Source organism: Symphodus melops (assembly GCF_947650265.1).
Source record: "Symphodus melops genome assembly, chromosome: 22".
NCBI classification, from domain to species: Eukaryota; Metazoa; Chordata; class Actinopteri; order Labriformes; family Labridae; genus Symphodus; species Symphodus melops.
The window spans coordinates 5703963-5726938 of record NC_136712.1 but is presented as its reverse complement, the minus strand read 5'-3'; the positions used below and the strand labels follow the sequence as shown (position 1 = coordinate 5726938).

The window sequence follows — 22976 nt, the reverse complement described above, 5'->3', positions numbered from 1 at the left end:
ACAACAACTGTCCCTTAATGAAAGTACATTGAGTAACCACACACAAACCTCGTCCTGATCCTGAGTGTGTTTGTGTGGAATGGTGTTTGACATAGACCGTCTTCTTTGAAAGATGTGATTCAATCAAAGGTTGTTAGCGGTGCATTAGCGCTGATAGCCTGAGCGTGTTTGATACCCAGAAGAAAAGATTCATCTGGTGGAAATGAGACGATAAATATTGTCTTTAATACACAAATTAGGCTGGATTAGCCCTTATTGATACAAATGATCCTTTTTCCTATTCTGTTTTTTCCTTTTCTTTTTAACTTAATTTCCAATTAGAGAAAGAGCTCCCTCATGAGTTTCCTTCTCAGCTGCTTTCCATGTCAACGTGTTTCCTTTCTCATTTTAGGAATGAGTTTATCTGAAGGAGTGAAATGGCTGCTGGGTCACGGCCTCAGTGGGTCCCTGCATGTATGTTGATGTATGCATGGTTTCCTTTATGTGATAACTGCTGTTGAACCTTTAACCATACATGAAACGAAGCCCTTAGGCACCAACATCCCTTTTTTTTTTTTTATCTCTTTACTGGTAATCTTCAAGCGCCTCCTATCTCCCTCCTGTTTCTCTTTCCCGTCAAAGTTATCTTTCCATGTTTTATTCAGCCCATCTGAAACACGGGCTGTGTATGAAATGACACATACACGATAAATTGGCCGCCTAAAGCCTCTCATGCTGCGTATAAAACAGCAGGAAGCCTTTGGACATTTTGTCTTTAAACTACAATATAAGTTAATGGATAATGAGGGGAGTTGAGTGCAGATCTGTATTATGCTTTTTTTCCCCAGAATTGTCAACTCCAATAGGCCTCTTCTGGTAGACTTAGCAGCACGTTATTCGATATGACTGAATCACAACCATACTGATTATCAGATCAACAGCTCTCCCTGTTGTGTGATAACATATAACGCTTGTTAAACTACAAATCTTTAGCAGTAATGCATCCTCGTAATAATCATCATACCCTTTGATCATGTTCTTTAAAGGTATACGACCGTGGGTCCTTAAATGATCCTATATTAAACATTAAATCTTTATTTTATTTTTTTTTAAATGCTGAGCCCCTCCATGCTCACTCATTATAAGTTGCCCTGGGTAAATATTGACTGTATACAGATAAATAGAGAGTATATTCAATTGCCTCTGCTGCTGTTAAAACAGATCTTTATTAGTCATCCCTTTCATTAGCAGTGCACTCTTCACACTGTGTTCATTGCTGCAAATTTTTATTCTGTAAAGATATCGTGGGAGGCCATTGATGAGCAAACTGTTTACAGTAGGGCTGCAAATGAAAAGATCCCAAGGCAGTAAGTGATGTAACACAGAAAGACAAAATTATAATACTAGAAAATAAACAGTACAGGCTGTTTGAATACGAGCGACTAGCTTTCTTAGCCGCCAGCGTTCCATCCTGATTTTTAAACTGGCCCTCGCTCATTGCTTCGACTTGTTTCTACGGTGAGGCACTTAAAAGCAGGCACCAGTCTTCTTCCCTTTCCAGAACTTTCCTTGATGGATAAAGATGGTGCTTCAAAAAAAAAAACAACAAAAAAAAACAAAGGGTGAGGAAACAAGGTGCAGCAAGTGAAAGTCCTCGCATCAAAGAGGGGGCCGGAGGTTTGCTTCAGGAGTTGAGGGAAAGTTCCCCTTTCTCCTCCTCCCACATCACCTCTCCTTTCTTCTCCTCTCACTCTCTGTCCCGCACGGTGTCACTTCCGTATGCAAGTTTGATAAAGGGTAAAGAAGTCATCCTGCTTCTGAAAGAGAAAAGGAGGACTTCTGCACAGGAAAGGGATTTGGGAGTGCAGTGGAGGGGGTGTGGGGGAGAGGAGGAGAGGAGGTGAAGCGAGAGCTGAGGAGGCAGAAAGGACAGAGGAAGGAAAAGAGAAAACTGCATGTGGTAAAGAAAAGACAAAAGTAGAATTGATGTGGAGTACGTGGGTATAAAGGCCCGCTGAAGCTAAAGCAGACCAAGCAGTGAAAAGCTGTAAAAGTTTACTAGCTTCAATGGCTTTCACAGAGTTTCAGATGGAGGCCACAGCAGGTGAAGTGCACTTTGAAAGTTACTCCGAAAGCTATGGTGAGCAGCAGTCTGTCAAAAAGATGAAACAGCCATCACTCGGACACAACGATTTACTGCGTCAGCATGAAGCATTAGCCATCGCAGTGAGTGGCTTAGTGCCATTTGTCTGATTTTTGGATAACCGAGTGTGTATTTGTGTGTTCACCTGCGAGCTGGAAGGAGGTGAAGTGGTGCAGAAAATTTGTAGACTTGTTCCCCACTGAAATGTTTGTGTGCCAAAAAAAAAACCCAACATTTTGCATAATAGCGAGGGGAATCTGTCAGGAGAAGAGCTGCAAGTAAAATGTTATGTGCTCTGCTGCGACCTCTACATATTTGTGTCCTTGCCCGTGACTGCAGCGCTGCATCTCATTGAGAGTCACACATTTATTAGAAACCTGTGGGCCAGGATGTTGAGAGATCTTGAGACACATTTTAAGCTTTCCCCAAAAGGATAAACTAGCTAGAAATGAAGACATCATTCCTTTTGTGGACACTTTTTAAGTGGTGGATTAACTACAGCTGAAGCTATAATCATAAAACCTAAACAGAGGCTTTATCAGACCTACAACAAATCGGCCACCCACTGTAGCTGCTGCAGTCGGAGAGGGGAAAACAAGTTCCCAGAATCCCCTGTAACGCTGTAAAATCACATCCTCCCTACAAGCTCCTCTTAACGAGTTGAGTTTGCTGCGTGAGGAATAATCACATGTGAATTTCATTTAAGATGCTGTCTGCTTAAAGGGGCATCAAATAATATGCTTCAGTGAACAAGCTGCAAGTCAACAGTAAGTTGTTGCAGACCTTCTTTTGGCCTGTACCTCATTATATGGGTTGAATTATACAACCAGCTTTTCAGACAACAAACCATGCCGAAGGCTAGCTTTTTCGACAGGGAACCATTTCCCTGAAACAACACATCGATTATTTAAACAAGTCAAATATAACAAATGTAACGTCTGGGCTGCCCGTACAACAAGACCTCGAGTAGACGCAACTTTCAGCTCTGGAATCTTAACTCAAGGGTTTTTTTTAGGGATGATAAAAAGGCATGTGTAGAGAAATACGTTTGTATTAAAGTTATATTTCTAATCTTGATTCAAAATGATTACTAGAAATGAATTTTTTTACAAATTCAGAAATCACATTCACTGTCAAATGTTCTGCATGAACCCGGCACTGGCTTCTAATATTTCAGGGTTGTTCAGATGAAAATTAGAGGGGGCTTCAGCTTGAAAATTGCCTGTGCAACTAATCATTTTGCCTAAGCTGGTAAAACGCCAAACAAAATAGCCACCGATTCCAGGCTGAGGGTGCAGAATACCCAAAAGCAGGCACAGCCACTTGATTGCTATGAAATCGAAGGAGAGGGAGGGGGGAACACGAATATGATGGCGGAAAAAAGTCAGCGGACTCACCGCGGTTAGAGTTGAAATGACAGAAATGTGCAAACGTCCACACCAGCTTTTAGCTCTCTATTTGTTTGCCTGTTGCAGTGCTAATTAGATCCTGTCAACAGCCTGTCAAAAATCCAGAATTAGTCACGTAACAACGTTGAAAAGATGGACTCTAATGGCTTCCATACTGAGCTGACTGCATCCTGCAAGTATTTATTAATACCTGCAGACATGCCAGAGTGTCTGGTGGGTTATGAGCAAAAAGTCAAGAGGCAAATCAATATACATATTATTAGTATAGGATTCTACGACATGATGTATGTTTGTATAAATTGCAGTGATGGCATTAATGCACAGCAGCTGCACGTCTCCGCATTCCTCCCCCCAGACCCACTTCGACAAAATGAAGCTCATTATCTCGGCTTGGTTAGCAGTGGAAGAAAGGTCGACTCAATCCTGTTCCTGCTGTATGTCGGGGCGACTGGAAACCCATTCCGTTAAAAAGCATAAAAAATATATTAGGAAAGAAATGGGCTCGCAAGAAATGTACGCATATAGATTCATCCAATTAGTTTTGGTTCCTGAGAAGAATATAAACTAGAGTGGAGATCATTCTCTTGGCTGAAGAGATCCATTCTGAATTTGCATGCCAATTACTCGCATTGTTTCTGTAAGTGCATCTTCAAGGCCGGAGCTATTACACTACTCATACTTAAATTGAAATTCATGCCAGTTACATTATTGACAATTAAAGCCTATAGACAATCACAATAGCCTTCTCACTATTTAACTAATGGAGTTTTTTTTACATAAAAGTTAGCATCTTAAAATGATGACCAATCTTCATCTTTGAAAATCTCATTCAAATTGAGTTAGCATTTGGTGGCATATTTGCTACCAAGTAAGGTTACCGACTCTGCATACCAATCATTTGAGAAGTAAGGTTTCAGCTGTTAATCATGCCCAGTTATAACTATTGTATGAAAAGTTCCCTAAACCCTCAGCATTAGCATCTTAACTAAGGAGTGTCTTTGCTAACATAGTTTACCGCTAACCATTGACTGAAATGGAAACTCCTGAAGAGGTGAAGCTGTGGCAGACTTTTTAGTCCGTTTAGCCACACTCTTCATCATGCCTCCTCCCTTTTTTTTTTTTTTTTTTTTTTTTTTTTTTAAACTAAGCTGTTCAAATCTCCATCTGTCTCTATAATCATAGTCATTTTAAAATGGCTATAACAAGGGGTTCTTCAAGTGGACACTCATGAAGCTGCTGCGTTTTTGAACCACTGCATTGCCTCCATTTTCAACACTAGAGGTTGCCGCTTGGTACAAACAGTGGAAGCAGAAACAAAGAGTTTACGTGCGTATCAGAGGGCAGAACAATCAACCTACCAATGACTCATCCCGTTTGCTAATTCCTAACATAAACACAAAAACAACATGCCACAATCATCACTGTTACAATACGGTCTTAATTTCTATCACGGGGTGAGAAATGACAGTGGGGCACGAGTCTCTTTGTGCACAGGGAGAGAAACAGTAGGTGCTGGGGGAAAAAAAGGGAGAAATTTAATCAGGCGCATGGCTCACCCTGAATCACAGATTAAAATGTTAGCCACCCCTCTGTGTGCCTGCGCTCTTCAGAAGGGAACAGGAAGGAAGCAGCATTATTAAATGAAACGGTTGATAGCATTTTGTCTTTTAGGAGTGTGGTTGCAGACTTTGGGAAAAAAGCATAAATTGGTTCTTTAATCTGTTCATTCAGTTGTGCTTCCTCTCCGGTGGAATAAAAAAAAAAAAATCAATCTGATATCCTACCCACCAAACACAAAGATTGATGTGCTGTTTTTCGTGCAATAGCAGCGTGAGTTGCACAACAGCGTTGTGTGTGTGTGTGTGTGTGTGTCGTTTGGTGTCAGCAGTGATCAGTGTATGTCTTGTTTGTCTCTGCGATCAGATAAGATGGATATCCTGCAGTGTGACCCAGATGTTTATCTTTGTGGCAGGCGTGACTTGTGTATTGTGATGCAGGGTTAAAATTGGCTGCGCTAATTGACTCCTTGGCTTTAAATGCTGCAGGGAGGAGAGTACAGTTCAGTACAGTACACTACAGTGAGGTGTGTGTGTGTGTGTGTTTCTCTAGGACATGCAGTGCACAAACCGAAAAGTTGTTGGTCATTTAAGGAGCGCATGTCCATTTGCATTAAACTGCAGATGTGAACCCACATCGTTCCCTCATTATATTGGACTTCTTTCTTAGGATTATAACACTAATATTTAACCTAAAATAACCTCTTTTTTGGATTATAATCCTATTACTTTTTTCTTTGTGAATTAAGGTTTTTTGGGAGGTCTTTTGAGAGAGCTCGGGCTGAGTTAGGAATTGTTGCAGAAAAGCCCTTCGAGACATCCCATTGTATGAGCTGCACAATTAAACTTCAGATATAGCATTCCAGTGTAGTTTTCTTTTTGGTGGATTATGGGAGAAAAACACAGTTCCCAGCCCTTATTATAAAACTGGCAGAGCCGAGCAGCCGGCCAACTCCTCTCACTTACTGCAATCACATCTTGCACTGATTGTCTGCAGTTTGTCATCTTAACTCCTTTCCTCGCTCTCTCTTTTTTCCCCTTCTCGTCCCCTCCTCTCCTCGCTCTCTTTATGCTGGCTGGTGGATCCACAGCCATGTCCTGGTCCACTTCTATTTATACTTTCAGATGATCTTAGCCATCAGCATTTCCTCCTCCTCTCCACTCCTCTCCTCTTCTGCTTTTCAGGAATTCAATATCCAAGGAAACCCAGAAGAGTCGTACTTTAAAGGAATATCCAAATCTCCCGTGTTTTCAGTGTTTGTGGGTTATTTAAGAACATTTCTGAGGCAGTTGTATTTGAAATCCGTTTTGTTACCGTCAGATTTGCTCAGTGCACAAATCTTTTTTTATTGCGCCATGGCATTTCAAACCCATTTTACCACAACTTATATATGGCACAAAATATCCCAGCTGGAGGGAAAAGATGCAGATAGTTTAGTCCAATATGCAGATTTTCACATCTAATTGGTTTAAATGCTCCCTGCTGTACACTGAAGACCTTTAAAAGCCTTTTCTTTGGATACAGATTTTTGACTCCACAGTTCTGCATAACTCTGAAGGTGCTGACTGTCCTCTGGCCTCATTTCGTCTTTCTCGGGTCATTTTCAGTCCTCTGCCAGTGTGAATATGCTTCAGTCCCTTGTTCTCATAAATGAGAGAGACGTGTGCAGAAGTTTCTGCTGGGAACACGGTGTGCTGAACAAAAATGTGTGAAAGAGATAGTATGTTCTTTTATGCTGTTATGAAGCCCGGCTGGAAGCTACAAATGTACCCCTGTACCAGTTATACATTTGGCTGGTTGTGAGAAGTAGATAGTGATAATGATACAAACTAAACGATGTTGTGAAGGAAAGGAGGAGGGAAAAAAAAAAAGTCACACCAGTCTACCTCTCTGGGACAAGTTTTAATTCATCTATCATTTGGATTTTCAGCTTTTTAGTTCAGTCTGAAAATCTAGGTATTTGAAGGAGCCCCAGATAAAACCCTGCAGAAAATGTTTCCACTTCCACATTAATTCAACACTTTTCATTCGAACAGACCTCGATAAGAAACACTGAACTGTTGGCCCATTTGCAAGATCTAGAAATGTATTGACAACTGAGGAGTAAGTAATGTTTTTAACTGAATAAATATTTGACAACACTTAATGTTTTTGACTCGTCAGTCACAATATGGTACACAGTATGGCATGAAAAGCTGAAAAGCTGCATACATGTACTTTTATAAAAGTAGACCATTTATAGAAGTTTGGTGATTTTTTTTATTCAATTATTTTTTTATTCAGAATTATCTTGTCTAATGTTATATATTGAATCATGTCAACTATGTACTTTAATTCCCCCCTGAATTATGCTTTGGTAATCTTACAAATATACATTTTCTTTTTTCCTGTAAAGTCAATAAACAAACATCTGTATTGAGCACTTTTCTTCTTTCTCTCTGTCACAACAGCTCAACAGCTTTTCCTTTGGGGAAACATCTGGGAACACTTCTTATATAAATTCACATAATAGTCAAAGAAATCCCAGGGGAACATGTCAAACGAGGACTGAAAAAAACAAAAAACAAAAACAACAATTTGGAGCCAGGATCGTCTTTGTGTGAGGCTGAGTCAACAGGTTGGCCAATCAAATCAAAAGTGACTTCTGTCAGGATCTAACTCTTCGCCAAAGTCATTCGACTGACGCGCAGGAGAAGCTCATTACAACCCATGAAGACCCGAGGGTTGACTTAGCTTTCTTATTCCATTCTCTGGTGCTTCCAGCTAGAATGTCAGCAAGACACTCAGCATGAATGAATACCAGAACAAGACCTGCTTCAACAAATATATCACTGTCAAGCTGTATATCATATTCTCGATTCTCCATTGACATGCCTTTTGTGTATTCCTTAGCTCACATTGTACAGTATAAAAAGTCCTGAGGGGCATCTGAAACAAAAGAAGTGGTTCTCAATTGAAGCTAGCAATCGTCCTCTAGAATAGGCTTTTTATGAGAATGTGATCAAACTCGTCACCTTCCCCTTCAAATACAGACCGTTTCTGTGATGTGTACATTTCTTACACACAGCTCTTTTTTCTTTTTTTTTATCACCACGGTATGTTGCTTTATACAGCCATAAAATGTAGAAATGATCAAATCTCCCAGTGCCTTTATTTCCACTCATTCCCCTTTCCCTCCCACCTCCGCCCTGAAGCTTATCCATAACTACCTGAACTCAGCAAGAAAGCGTCTGAAAATCTGCCAGGGCCGATGTCGAAGGCTCCCGAAGACGCACGTTTTAACAGAAGCAATTTGTGCTCCCAGGATCGACAACTTGATGACCAATTATCCATTAAGTGCTGATGATAGTGTTGTCGGTTTATCTGTCTTCTGCCACTGATGCTTTTTTTTTTGTGAAAGTGTGGCAGAGGGGCTTTGAACTTGAGCCATTAAGAGGGATGAGAGGATTCTTGTTGTGGTCGTTCAGAGCAACAAAGGTCCTACATATTGCTCGTACGATTGTATTCACTGACGTGTGGCTATTTATGGCTTTTTCTTGTAAATGAGTTTCCGGTGTTTTTGAACCATGAAAGCCTTGACATCGTGCTGTTTTTTTTTTTCTTTTCTTTTTTTCCTGCTGTGATAATTTTTTCAACAACTGCAATTCTCTATGTTCCAGGTATTGAATGTCCACGCAGTTCCAGGAATATGCCTGGAGGCGTGCAGGTGGCAGAGCCCTTCAGCGACGAGGCCATGCTGTTCACCAAAGAGCTGGTGCTGCAAAGAGAGGTCGGTGGGGCTCTCTGGCCCTAGTTTTAATATTCGTTTATAGTGTTTCAATGTCCCCTTCCTGTGCTGGTAACACTTGGTGTTCCACTCTTTTGGCATCTGCACATACAGTCCAAGTTAAGTGTGCATGAAGCAAAAGGTCATGTTGGTGCTGGTATGTCTAAAACCAGTATTCTGGCTTTGCTTTTGGGTTGTTGCAAGAACAGACATTTCAGCTTATGTGCAAATAGTTAATTTTTTATAATAATTACAACATCCATCCATCCGAACATTATTCCATCCCACCTGTCATTGGACAAAAAGGTCGTCACTCACAACCACAAGGCCTATTATGACTACTTGTTTTATACTACTTTATTTTGACATAGACATTGATCACTCCCACACTTTATCGTTACGTTGGATGTATATCCACGTAAGACAACTTTTAACAAGGTGATCTTGTTTGCTCTCTGGTTTCCACCAGAGAAAAGGTGTTTTTTATTTATTTATTTTTTTCCCCTTAACATTTCACAGTTTGTCTCATTACACCGAATATTTGTTTGTTAAATTGCTGAAATAATTTGCAATAAGGTGAGGTCGCTTACTTTAATAAGCTGATTAAATTGTTTACTCCCACATGAGCTTAACTACAACATAAAATGTTGTTTGTACCTTGAGTGCTGTGAAATCTCAACAAATGTCCAAATGAAAGTGTGACACACACACACACACACACACACACACACACACACACACACACACACACACACTTGCTCCTAGTGTATGGAAAGCTCACCTGATAGTGGATCAGGGCTCCTGGGCTTTAGAAAACCTCCATCCACTGTGTGCCTGCTCATTCACATGCTAATAGGTTTTTATAAGGAGCAGTGAACGGACCAAAGCCATGATGGAACCAGCTATAATCCCGCCACCACTTATCCAGGCCTCACCCTCCCTCCCTCCTGCTCTCTTTTACTCCCCCTCTCCGTTCCTATCTCCACAATAAAGACCTTTTTTTCTGCGTAGGGTGGCTGACTCCTCTGTCCTCTGGTATTTAATTGTCATGGAAATGTTGCCATGGCCCGGCGTTGGAGGTGGACGAGTGTTGAAGCGTGTGTGTGTGTGTGTGTGTGCGCGCGCGCACGGTTGCTATGTGTGGCATGCCAGCAGCACAGGTAGAAAGGAACGACTTGGCTGTGCAATAATTGATGCACTCAGACGAGGATTGTGATTGACAGAGATGAACACCTCCTCCCATGAGTCAGAGCAGATGATTATGAGTTACCAGGCATATATTCTAAATGCATACACGCACTATCGCACTCATTTTCTCTCTGGCCCGCCATTGGTGGTGTCAGCAGCTTTTTTCACAGGTAGGTGTGTTATTAGGGACTTGTGAGCCCAGTGAAGGGGCTACTTGACTGGCTGCACCGACCTGCTGTTGTAAGCGAACATGAACACAATCGGACACACCGGTGATGATGACCACACGATTCCCACGAGAGCGCTCACTGTTAAAAAGGCTGCTCGGTTGTTTAAAAGAACAGTGACTTTCAGTGGCGGGAAATGCTTTAAAGAAAGTCACTTTTGAGGATCATCCTCCTGGTTCACTGGCCGTGTTGAGTCGTCCGACGAGGCAAAGGGGAGGAGGGGGAAAGAAGTTCAGAAAACAAACGCGCTATCTATCTGCAGCCGAGTCAAAGGGGTCAAAAGAGTTGTAACGTTACACAACGCCCCGCGCCGAAGACAGATCGCGTTGCATGAGAGAGAAAGTCGGCGCGAAGGCTCTAACAAGACACGAGATAGAAGCTGAATAAAAGACTGGATGAAGGACGGAGAGAAGACGAGAACTGCTCTGTGCGTGTGCGCGCGTGTGCATCACAGAAACAGGTTAATTAAGGTGTGTTGCGCTCCAACGTCAGAGTGAATCATTTGATTTGATTAGCATGTGACTCTGCTGTTGACGCTAGCTCTGAATAGGATCTGATTGCGAGATTTTTCAGAAATGTAAAAAAAAAAAAAAAATCTTCACGTGAATGACTTTTGATTTTGGTTTTGGCTGCACATTCATCGGCATTCAGAATTTTTTTTTCTCTGCTCCACAGTCACTTTGAGCTTTGTTGATCTAATTATCTGTATTTTTGTCACCCGAGACTTCCATATTTTTGTACGCTGTAATTAACTGTTCTTTCTCCTTTGAAACAGACTTTTGGTGCAGGCGTTGGCACGCTTTTGTGTTTTTTTTCTCACGATTGCGCCTCGTCCTTTTGTCTTTGACTAAAAACCTTCTCTCTCTCTCTGGTTTCCTTTTTTCCCGCTCATTCGGGCCTCTCTATCGCTCTCTCTCGTGTCCTTCGTCTGGTATTAAAATCTCCGACTGACATTTGCTCTTAGCTCCCTCCCTTAGCATCTGCCATTTTTCTCCATCCCCTCGTCTTTCAGTTGCTCTCTCGAAACTGACACTCAGACATGTCTTAATTTCTCCTGATGCAGACTAGCATAATTAATTTGGCATCCATCAAGAGCAGAGGTCTTGCTTTCTGCGTCTTCTATTTATCCCCCCCCCGCACCCACTCGCAACCCCTCATTCTCCCTCTTTCTCGCTCCTCGCTGCATTTTTCTTAGATTTTTAGCCTCCCTCCTTTCAAAAACATCATATTTGTGTTTATACCCCCCCCCCCCCGTGTAGTGTTAATCTCTGACAGACACTGCTCCTGTTCCCAGCATGCAATGACACAGCAGTGCAAAAAAAATTCGTGGGGGGGGAAAAAAAGCTAAACTCATCGGTAAACATGGCTCCCCAGACATTTCCTTTTTTTCTTGTTTGATGGTTTACCATTTAATTTATCTCACCTCCCACCTCCCTTTGAGACACACGCACACACACACACACACACACACACACACACAAAATCATTGAAAGTCTCTGTCACCACGTCTCTCAGTTGATTCTTTATACTTTTGGGTGTCAGCTTCTAAAGCCTGTGCTTGCCCGGAGGAAGGACGACAGAGGGATTTAACCGCATTGACGTGTTTTTTTTTATTTTTTTTATCTCGGATGAGTCAGCTCGAGATGCAGCATCATTAGTGGATAAGTTTGAGTTACTAAAAAACGCTAAATCAATGCGGTCACTGAGAGGCCTGCAATGTGATAAATAAGACATCTAGGACATGCATCAAAAGTCTAACTGAGGAGTTATTTCAAACCAACAGAAGCCGATGTTCTCGGCATGTAAACTTTTTTTTTTTTTTCGGTCTCAAAGTGTAATCATAGCTTCTGTCGGTTACCTGGACTAACACTAGTGACATTTTGCAAATGCCATTACAATTCCAGCTAATGGTACCTTTTTCGAAAGTTTAGTCTTATAGAAAATGGTGCTGATCCGCTCTGAAGCGACGTATCGATTATCAAAGAAAAGGCCACTGATTAGGGTAACGCACGTGTGTATAGTGTGTATCAGGCGAGCGAGAGGAAGCAGGAATAAGAAGGATAAAACAAACAAAAAAAAACAAAGGACGGAGCGGAGATGGAGTGTATGATTGAGCAGGGACGAGAGCAGGCTAAGTGGCCTGTAATATGTGGTGTGCTGATCCACCTACGTACACTGTCAGTCCTATTGACCTCATTCAGTCTGGGTGGTCCCTCATCCATCGCACTGCCCTCTCTGCCTACTCACCATGTCTCTCTCTGTATCTCATAAACAGATGCTTCTATTGGTTAGCATGTAAGGCGGCGACGCAAACAATGGAGAGGTGAAGAGATGATTTCTGGCCGTCATTGTTGATTTGATCTCAAACAAATACAGCAGCTTGATTCAAGAAACTCGTTGGCGTCATCCCTGCTGCAGGGTCAGACGGAGGTCAGACCGTCTTTTTCAAAACGCTCTAAAGAAAGCGTCATCGTGAGCTGCATGCTACACCATTTAAAATAAGAAGGTCGAATGAAAGTCAAATAAAACAAGACAAGTGCCTTTTTCGCCACACGGGTCTAATAAATCTACACAACCCCAAAGTTCCTCACAGGAGCTTTAAAAAAAAAAGATTCATTGTAGTAGAGTCACTATTGTTCGAAGTCTTTTCTTCCCTGAAAAGTTATCTTTTCAGTCTTTTCAGGAGGAAACAATGTTTTCAAACAATGCTCGAAGAACCTTATTTCAGTGATTATTTTGACGCTTGAGTGACAGTTTGTGAAGTGTGTCATCTTTTGAAACAATAATTAAGAAGCTTGTAAAACTCCAGCTGCACTTGAGTGGAAATGGGATTGCAATGAGAAAAAAAAGTCTAATTGCAGTAATCAAGCAAAAAAAAAAAAAATTGGATTAGCATTTTAGCATAATTACCATAGACACACACACAGACACACTTACCTCTGTCTCCAGGCACTGTGATTCTTTTTAAAAAATGTTTTTGTCTTTATCTGACGTGCGTGTTGCCTTCGTCGAACCCTGCCTCGACAGGATTAAAGCGGGTCCCCTGCACCCGCCTTGTCACATGAACACTGTGCGCCGGGGCTCCCGTAGGTGACGGTTGGCACAGGCTCCTTATCAGATCCACGGGAGGTTGTGTTGTGTTGCGCTGATGAGTCACTGCGCCGGCGTGGCTCCACAGATGCACCCGCTTTAATAACTGTTCTCGGTGAGCGTTTTAATTAAACGCTCACGCATTCAACACCTTTTGAAATCTCCAGGATTGTTGCCTTCTATTCTGTGCTGCATCTTTACCAAAACTATAAATGGGCACGTTGTGGCGATTGGATAATTTAAGTGTTTTCTCGTTGTCTGAGTTTTTTTTTTTCTCTCTCTCTCTCCTCCGTCTGTCTTTGAGCACATCTGTGGTCAGCGCGACTCAGATTGATTCATTTAGCATTCTTCACACACACATAGGGGCATGCAGAATGCATCCTTCATGCGTTTGAGCCTCTTTTCTACGTCTTATTTTTGCCTTTTCAGAGCCGGCGGGGGAAAGCATCGGATTTCTCAACAGCTTCCATGCTCTCGCATTGATTTCCGATCACGCTTGAATTATTTTGGCACGCGGCCGATTACACGAGTGCTGCATCTCGCCGCCTTTGACCACGTCTCCACCTTCCTCGCTTCCTTCTCTTTCAAACTTTCCTTCCTGTTCTGTTATTCATTTTGGCCTGTTTTGTCCACATGCATTTATGCATCTTTTGCTTTTTGCATCTATTACGTACTTGTTTTTCCCTTTCCTTTTACTTTGGAATGCACAATGTTGAGCGTATGTGAGAAAGGGATGGAGAGAGAGCGCGGCAGAGAACGAGTACACATAATGAATAATTCATGGTGTGGTTTCCTGGTCAGCCAGACAGACAGACGGCAGGGACGGTGCACTGCCCCTCGGGTCCTTTTTCTCCACCACATACTGTAGTTAAACAAACCACGAGTGCAGGAGGCAGCCCCATATCTGGATTACTGCTGCTTTATAGCCACAGACAGGATCTGTCCCATTCCATTTATAATTCCAACACCAGCTGAACCGCATGACCAGTTTAGGCTACATGCACCACACTATTATAATACTGCATGCTATCGTGATGGTGTTACACGTGTACACGACCATCCTTATTGGTCACTTAAACCGTCCAAAAGACACACAATTGCAGATGTGCCCTGATAATCCATGAATTTATAAGAATGTTGGCACAAGCCTCTGTGACCTCATTGGTTGAATATAAAGTGAGGTCACAGACTTAAAGGAAGCTGAGATGTCAAACATTTGATGCGTCCAGCTCTTTAAATGTAAAAAAAAAAAAAAATCCGCTGCTTTTTTCAAAGATTTGTCAGAAGATTCTGGAGGGTTTGGACCGTGTGTTGAGGATGAAGGAACATGTAACGATGAGCGCATTTGATGGCGTTTTGGCTTTTACAGGCAGCGTAATTAATCACGGGCAGAATCTGCAAACGAATCAATATGGGGAAAATGATAGTTTATTGCTTCCCTGCGATCCATAAACACCAATCAAGTTTCCAGTTTTATCCTGGCTCTGAGTTATTACTGATCCTTTTGGGTTTTTTTTTTTTTTTTTACCTGTTTGCTTGCTTTCAAATTTCAGTTTGATAAAACAATTTGTCATTGTTTGACCTTGAAACCCATGTTTGTGAGCCACAATTCCATTCATTGTTTTCTCTCTGGAGTCCTCAGCATTCAGCTATTGTTACTTTCAGCTAATCATTGTCACGAATGGAGTTCAGTATTTGTTTTTTTGTGTGAATCACAGTCCTGGTTTTTGCATCTTTGTTCTTTTGAAAACATGAATTACAGCCTGAAGGTGAACGCAGCCTCTCACCTCAAAAAAAAAAAAAAAAAAAAAAAAAAAGCCAGAAGGGGAAGATAGATGTCTGAATAGAGATGGAGCGATGAGAGGACGGGTGAAACCTGCCTCACCGCTTTATCTCCACAGCCGGTTTACGAGCGCGACCTTGTGCTAAACGTGTGTGTTTAGGTGTGTGTGTGTTTGATGGCATTGCAAGTTTGCCTTCCACCCTGATAAGCATACGCTGGAAACAGTGCAGCTGGGGTCCTTTTTAGCCTTTTCCTCCATGTGAAGGGCACTGCAGCACTCTTCCACATCAATGAGGACTACAGTACGACGCTCTCTCGCGTCTCTCTTTGACGGCAACACAGTCTCAGGATATCACTCACTGTAATCATCCCCAGTTTCTCGTTCTGTCTTCTTGGCTCTTTCACTTTCTCCGCTGTTTCTGCTTTATTTGAAGTCTTAAGCCTGCTCCTGAAAGGTCGAGCATAATGAAGGTTGCGTTGCGTACGAAATTTGTCTCAGAGTTTATTGCTGAAGCCGAGGCGAGAGGATGGAACATTTTCTAAAAGTTGATAGAAGCAAGAAAGAAAAGGAGAAAAATGTCTCTTCTGTGCCCTCCTTTTGTTTTTTTTTATGTTTAACACCCCCCCCCCAAAAAAAACAAAACAAAACAAAATAGCCAAAGTACATATTGAATTTTGGTCTGTCTGAGAAGACTGGCGGCAGATAGCCAGTGGCACTGTCAATAGACACTTCATTACCTGTGTTATCACTTGACTTCTTCTCTTCTTTTTTGGCTCTAATTTTCCACTTCTTTACACGACGGTTGTCTAATACGTCTGTGTGTATGCCATCAGTAAGCCTGTGATAGTGAGAAGAAAGTGGAGACTTCACGTAAAAGTGAGTGTTGGGAGTTACTGTGCGGTATTGATTACATTATTGAATGAAACAAATCTAGCAGGGCCTCTCAATAGCTGCGTTTCCCCCGAGCACTTCCTTGTTGAAATGCCGCTGCGTGCTACTTAAAAGGGCTACCTTATCTGTTAACGTTTAATTTACTGAGCAAATGTGTCAGCGATCACGTTTTAACCGTGCCGGAATAATAAAGTCACTTTTTCACATCTGGAGAGACCGTCACTTTATGTCAGCAAGCTTGATTCTCCTTCCTGTCTTCTACCTCATGAAACAGCTCGAATGCTCCATGATACATTCTTGCTCACTCTTATATTTTGTGTTGTCACAGTTGCTCTTTCATGACCCCTCCCGCCCCCCCCTGCAAAACAATGCACGCTGTCACACGCGTCTCCTCCTGCTGTGTTGTCCTGCGAGCTGCTGGCTGTGTAGCTAAAGTAACATCAAACTTAAATCTGTTCAAGTCCATTGAGTCTGGTAATGTTTTATACATTGAATATTTTTTTCATTGAGGCGTATTTTTTAAAAGTAACGTGTTTTAGCCACGAGTATTGCTCCAGTTCTGAAGCCTCACTGCTGACTTCTCCCTCGTGCAGTTTGACCTTGATAGTGGACGATGCTGCAAACAATAAAAGGTCTTTATTCTTTACCATTTGTCAGTTGAATCTCCAATGAGCCGCTCTAAAGGACATGACTAAAGGCACCGGTGCTTTATTGATAATCCGATTGATCCTTTTCTGTTGATCACTGCAACACTACACGGGTTACATATTGACAATTTTTGACGGCACGGGTACTCATTTATCTCTCTTTGAGTTTCCAACGTGCACACATCAAATACAAACGGATAAAATGGGAAGAAACATATCGATGTCTTTTCGGATGCCTTTTGCAGCCAGCGTCAATTGCGGCTCTCCCTGCAGCTCCTCGCACAGCCTCGGATCTATACGTCGGGGCGTATGCGGAGGACTTTCTCTTCTGTCATCACTAACAAACGTGCAAGAGGGTCGACTTTGTGTGCGTTCGAGTTTACGGAGCAGATACCAGCCTTTCACTGCTGCTAATGGTTCCCTTGACAACACAGCACTTGCTACACTTCAATGTTGTCTTAGCTGTAGGGTTAAATCGCACACCACAAAGACACACACACACACACACACACACACACACACACACACACACACACACACACACACACACACACACACACACACACACACACACACAATTAGGCCTGCACATGCACACACCAAAGTCAGCTGTCATGGCAAGAAGAGCCAGTTTGTCTCTGGGGCCCCCCCCTCTCCCTCCCCCACTTCTGTCTCCTTTTTTTTTCTGCCTACAATGGCTGAGTATACATGTTGAACCTGCAAAGCAGCAACCTGTTGTTTACACCGAGTATCTTCTGTTTGCGTCTCCCCCCCCCCCCCCCCCCCCGTCACTCTCTCACTTATTGAGTCGTCAATGTCTGCCCCCGGCTATGTCGAGGGCAAACCTACCTTGATGTCCAATCACGTGGCGTCTCGTCCTTTTTCTTCTCTCCTTTTAATTCGACTTTTTCAAGCCGCTCCTGTATCTGTGCGCGTGCGTACACCTGCCGTGAGCGCTTTCACAGCCTCAAAGATTTGAATAAATAAGTGCCGAGTGAAGGAAGGGGGGGGGGGGGGGGAGAGAACTGAAGTGGTAATCCTTCGCCAGCTTACTCTAGCATAACGTCCCTGCGCCCGCACCCTTATCCCCATCTCAGCATCTCCTCCCGTCTACCTCTCCCCTCCTTCCCTTTCTTTGTAACCCTCACCAACAAGAGAGAGGCTATCTCAGCAGCTGTGTCAGCGATCGGCATCTCCCCCCCCCCCCCCTCTCCTTCTACTTCCTTATTATACATTTTCCCAGAAGAGAGTCACAGGCATAAAGGGAAGAACAAGCCCGGCAAAATCTTTCAACCCAAACAGGGATTGGGCTCCCAGCTTTGAATTTAGAGAGATAAGGCTAATGGCAGAAGTGGGTGACATGCAGAAAGCCTGTGTGTGTGTGTGTGTGTATATATATATATATATATATATAGATATATATGTATGTGTGTGTGAGAGCATAGCTTCAATTGAGGCCAGCTATAGAAATATAGTTTCCTTAAACCCCTTTGCTGGCTGAAACTCTCTCTCTGAATGTGCAGGGGTGTATGCAGGGGAAGCTCCAAGAGAGGCTGGCCAGGGCACTGCAGTTTCTTAAAATGCTTTCATTGCCAGCTGAGTCTCTCTTAAAGTGAGAGTGTTTGCTCCTGTAGAAGTGTACTCCGCCAGGCTGCACCTCCCAAGGCCTGCAGTCCGTTTGAATATAAAGTCTGTTTGGTTTCTCCGATGGGCTTGACGAGCCATTTTTTTTTTTTTTTTAAGGGTCCAGACGAGCTACCCTGAAAACGCCTCCCACAGAGGATTTGTTTCATGAGTGTTGAGGTTTGTGCATACTTTGCATGTTAAGTTAGCCACATTACAACATTAGTATGGTATTAGTATGCCCGTGCTGTTGCGAGCACATCTTCCACATACATTTGACATGCCTCTTCATATTATTGGTCCGCCACCTTCTCGCTCCACGTTTCTCACTTTTTGGTGAGAATTGCCCCAAACACACGTGCGCATCCGCACACACTCTCACACTCACACAGAGTTATTATCTCCTGGAACAATACTAATAGATGCATGTACTGCTGTGAGCAAACAGTTTGTGCCTCTGCTGCCAACGGAGTGGGAGGGTGAGTGCCTGCCAAGTCTCCTCTCCTCTCCTCTCCTCTTTCCTCTTCTCTTCCCTCGCCTTTCCTCTCATCTCCTCTGCTCCTCTCCCCTCCTCTCCTTTCCTCTCCTCTCCTCCTCTCCCCTCATCTCCTTTCCTCTCCTCCTCTCCCCTCCTCTCTTCATTAAACCACTTTCATTTCTCCCTCTTTAAGTACTTTTTCTTCTCTTTTGTAGTTTTCCTCTACTTCCTTGTGGTACTTATCCCATGATCCACATCCTCCTCCTCATCTTCTCATAGTATTAAAGTCCCTTTAGAGCACTACCTCTATAGGCCTTCTGCCTCTCATATCACTGATGCGTAACAACACCTACTTATTTTATTATTTCCCTGACTTGTGCCACTAATCCCTCATGTTAACACTCTTATAGTACATCCCCAACCGACTTAGTTTGAAGTCATTTTCTGCAACAACAACAGAACTGTAATTGAGGAACAAACACAAGGCTGCTTGGACACACACACACACACACACACACGCACACACACACACACACACACACACACGTACGTCTTTGATGTGTCTGGTCGTGTTTAATTAGCAGGAGTGAGGGACACGAGAGGGGCGAGGGGAGGGGAGCAGTATAACTGGCTGTCTAATTATTGGCTCCCCCGTCGGGCAGGTACTCTTATATCATCCGGGCCGACGAGGTCGCGCTCAGCTTGGGGCCACACAGCATCTATGATTCAACCTCTTGTTGAAAAGTTCCTGATTCTGAAATGGCTAATGGAGCCATGAAAACCAATACTTGTTCAAGGAAGACGTGCACATTTCTCCCTTCGGCACACATCATTGAACATCATAAGATGCTGTGGACCTTTTGGCACCTTGATGATTGACAGAGCTGTCTGACCCTGAATGACAGCTTTTGTGTGTTTATGCTGTCACAAAATTCAATTAGATTCCTATTGAAAGTCTCACTCCCTTTATTTATGTGTAAATATGCATTCTTTAAAACCTACAATTTTCAATTAAAAACATCCCTTCATATTTATCATTTCTTTCCTCAGCTTTCAAAGGCTTCGTGTTTTTTTTTTTTTTTTTGAGGTTTTGCCAGAGCAGCTCCGGAGGATCTCACAAAGTTAAAGTTTAAGTGTTGTCTCCCTGTCTGACATAAATATGCAGCTGCTGGATAGAAATGCTCTTTGCTGTCGGTTTTCTTTGGGGGAGGGGGGGGGGGACGGGGGGGACACGCATGCTTTGATCATTTTCTTGTGTGGAGGCGGTAGAGTTGGACTGGCACTGGTTCACCTGCAGTGACTCCTACACGAGCTCTTCCACATAGATGGCACGCAAGCGCACATCTGTTTTTCCCATATGTTTTTAAATGTCTGCATCCCTTCTAAAGACATGATGAGGAGAAGAAGAAGAAAAAAAAACGCTGGACATGAAACCAAACCAAATCAACAACAATATACGAGCTGTATGCAGAGTAACGGGATATTTCCCGACTTGTGCAACACAAACTCCCAACAGCAAACAAACCACTTCAAAGCAGCTCATAGTCTGAAATCAAACCAATGTATGTAGAGTCGGAATTAAAGGGAAAAGGGAATGAGCTAATTTTTTTTTCTAACAGTCAAATTGTTTTAAGGCTCCTTAGATCTGTCTGTAGACGAAAATCCTTTTCTCTTAAGTAAGTGCTGTATTTTAAAGAGGCACTTTACCAAACAACAGTTTTTTCAGGATCCATTAGAACGTAAGGTTCTGATCAGCGCCTGCTCAATGAGACGTCATAAAAACAGCCTTTAAAGCTTTATCGCCCCCATTTCATCTACATATCATTCCACGTGGCTTACATCATAAGTGCCCTCGATGGGATCAAACCTCGAGCACGCGGAGAAGGACTTCCCTTCCGACACTGCGGTGAGGCTTTACTGTACTTGTCTGCTGCAAACAGAGGTTGGCTATTGATTTGTTTGATCTTAAAAGATCGCTGCTGACCCAACTTTACACAAACACACACACGCACACACACAGCAGTTTGCTGCAGCAGCTGAATAATTCTGCCACCCCGTGAAAAAGAAAACAACCTGCGTTTCAACCCGCGGGAGCTCGACGCAGCTCGTCACAGCTTTCATCTTGACGTTGCCTTCATGTGCCGCCCCGTGCTCGACAGTGCACGTTATCCCCAGCAAGTCTATTGACGTTAGCACACTACGTGTCATGTTGATGTCCACATCAGTGAAAATTCACGATGCTGCAGTTGCAACAGAGCAATGCTACATCTCCCCCCCCCCCCCCCCCCCACTCCACTCCCACCCCTGATGATGGGGTCTTATCTATTACAATCTCCTCTTCAGCTCACCTTCCATTCCTCATTCTTCCCTTTCTTCACCATCCTTTTCTCTCTCTCTGTGTCCTTCTTCTGTTTGGCACGGCGACCCCCTGAATCTCTAAACCAGGGGGTCAAAAGTAATGTGTTGCCCTCACTCCCACACTCGCTTAATTCCCCCTGCCCTTCCTTCACTCTCTTCCTTGTTTTTAAATGTCTGGTACAATGCAGGAGGCCATTTTGTCACCCCTACCTCACCCCTCTCCAATCACCAAAATGTCTACACCCAGATGAGCTCATTCTCATCCTCGAAGAGATAAATCGCAGACACGCTGAGCAGTGCTCGGAAATGCCTGTTCTGGTCTTTCTTAGGCTCTGAATTTGCATGGTAACATGCCGGAGTGCCATGGAAACTAAAGTACAAAAATAGTCCGGAAAATAACATCTGCTCACCTTTTCAGAAGGGGAATCTTAACATGACAAGAATGGATGTAAATGTCTGGATGTCTCTGGGAAATTACATGACAGAGGGGGGGGGGGGATATCTCTCACACTTTACTACTCTCAATTTACGACAGTATACATTTACTGCTTTTGCTTTAGCGAGGTGATAAGACATGCATGATAAAGTTCAATCCAGAAGAAGTGAGGGTCGGTTTATTATACGTTGCCTTACCTTATTTTATTTTTTTTAATATTTCGAGTTGTGCAGAACCTGGCTCGAGGAATATGTAAACAGTACAAATGGATATTTTTAGAACGATATACTCTTTCACTTTTTGATATGAGTGCATACTGATGGCCAGTAAAGGAGTCTTATTGCAGCGCGTCAAGCTAACTTGTCATAACTTATAACGGTGCTTCTTCCAGATACAGCAATCATTTCGATGTGTGTGCTTGATTTTAAAAGGCTGCAACAACAGCATATACACGACCAATATGTAGCGTTTGTCTATGAGTGAAAACATCTATCCTCGGCACAGTAACCTTGGTGAGGCTTTGATCATGATTTCTCCCCAAGCCGTAAATCTCAACAAAAGCAGCGAAATGAATGGTCATTGGCTTAAAAGATTCTGTCTTGTGTGTGTGTGTGTGTGTGTGCGTGCCTGCCTGTGTCTTCGTGTGACTTGTGCGCACAGAAAAAAACCTGGACACTCCAGCTCCTCACATATGCCTCAGTCCCCTCCCCGTTCGCTGCTCTCAGTGGACATGATTTACTACACACACACACCTCAGCCTCAACTACTGGACGGGGGTCATAAAAGTAAGGCTTCATCGTCGGTGGCTGCTAAGAAAATACAGGGATGTTTTTCACCCACCGAAAGGGCAATAAAGTCTGTCTCACAGGGCGTAACACACTCGAGTGGTCCTCTACGCGGTAAAAATAGCTCCCGCAGCCCACCTGCCACTCAATTTTAGCAACAGAATCTAGTGTTAGTTTGACTGCAGTGTATATCCAATAAAATCTGTTGGCATGCACCTATTCGACACTAGAGGCTTGACAGCACTGGGCTCATTGCCAACAGTATACTGTGATGAACATTTTTTTTCTTCTTCTACTGCCTCTATTGACCTGAGTAACAACAAATCAAACCACCAGCTGGTCACTGAATATGGCTATTTGCATTCCTTCCTTCACCGTTTTCTCCAGTGCATCAACACCTAGCCAGACCTTTTGTCTCCTTGCTTTATCTTTATTTATATTTCTTCTTTTCATATTGACACAACCAGCATGTCCTTTCTGTGTATATATTATTTACAGTTTGAACATTCGACTCTATATCCCGTCCCTCTATTTGACATTAGGACCAAACAACTCTGTTGCACTGACTCATGTTGACTCACATGGCAGCACGCTCCGAGGCCTGCTTAGAATAGC

The 22976-nt window shown here is 43.0% G+C and overlaps 1 protein-coding gene across 1 annotated transcript in view; it reads left to right on the top strand.

Moving 5' to 3' along the window:
• Positions 1-22976, top strand: part of snd1 (staphylococcal nuclease and tudor domain containing 1) — a 164695-nt gene that overhangs the window by 46464 nt on the left and 95255 nt on the right. The window contains 1 exon segment of the mRNA XM_079335501.1: positions 8748-8857. Within this exon segment, the coding sequence (XP_079191627.1) occupies positions 8748-8857 (110 nt within the window).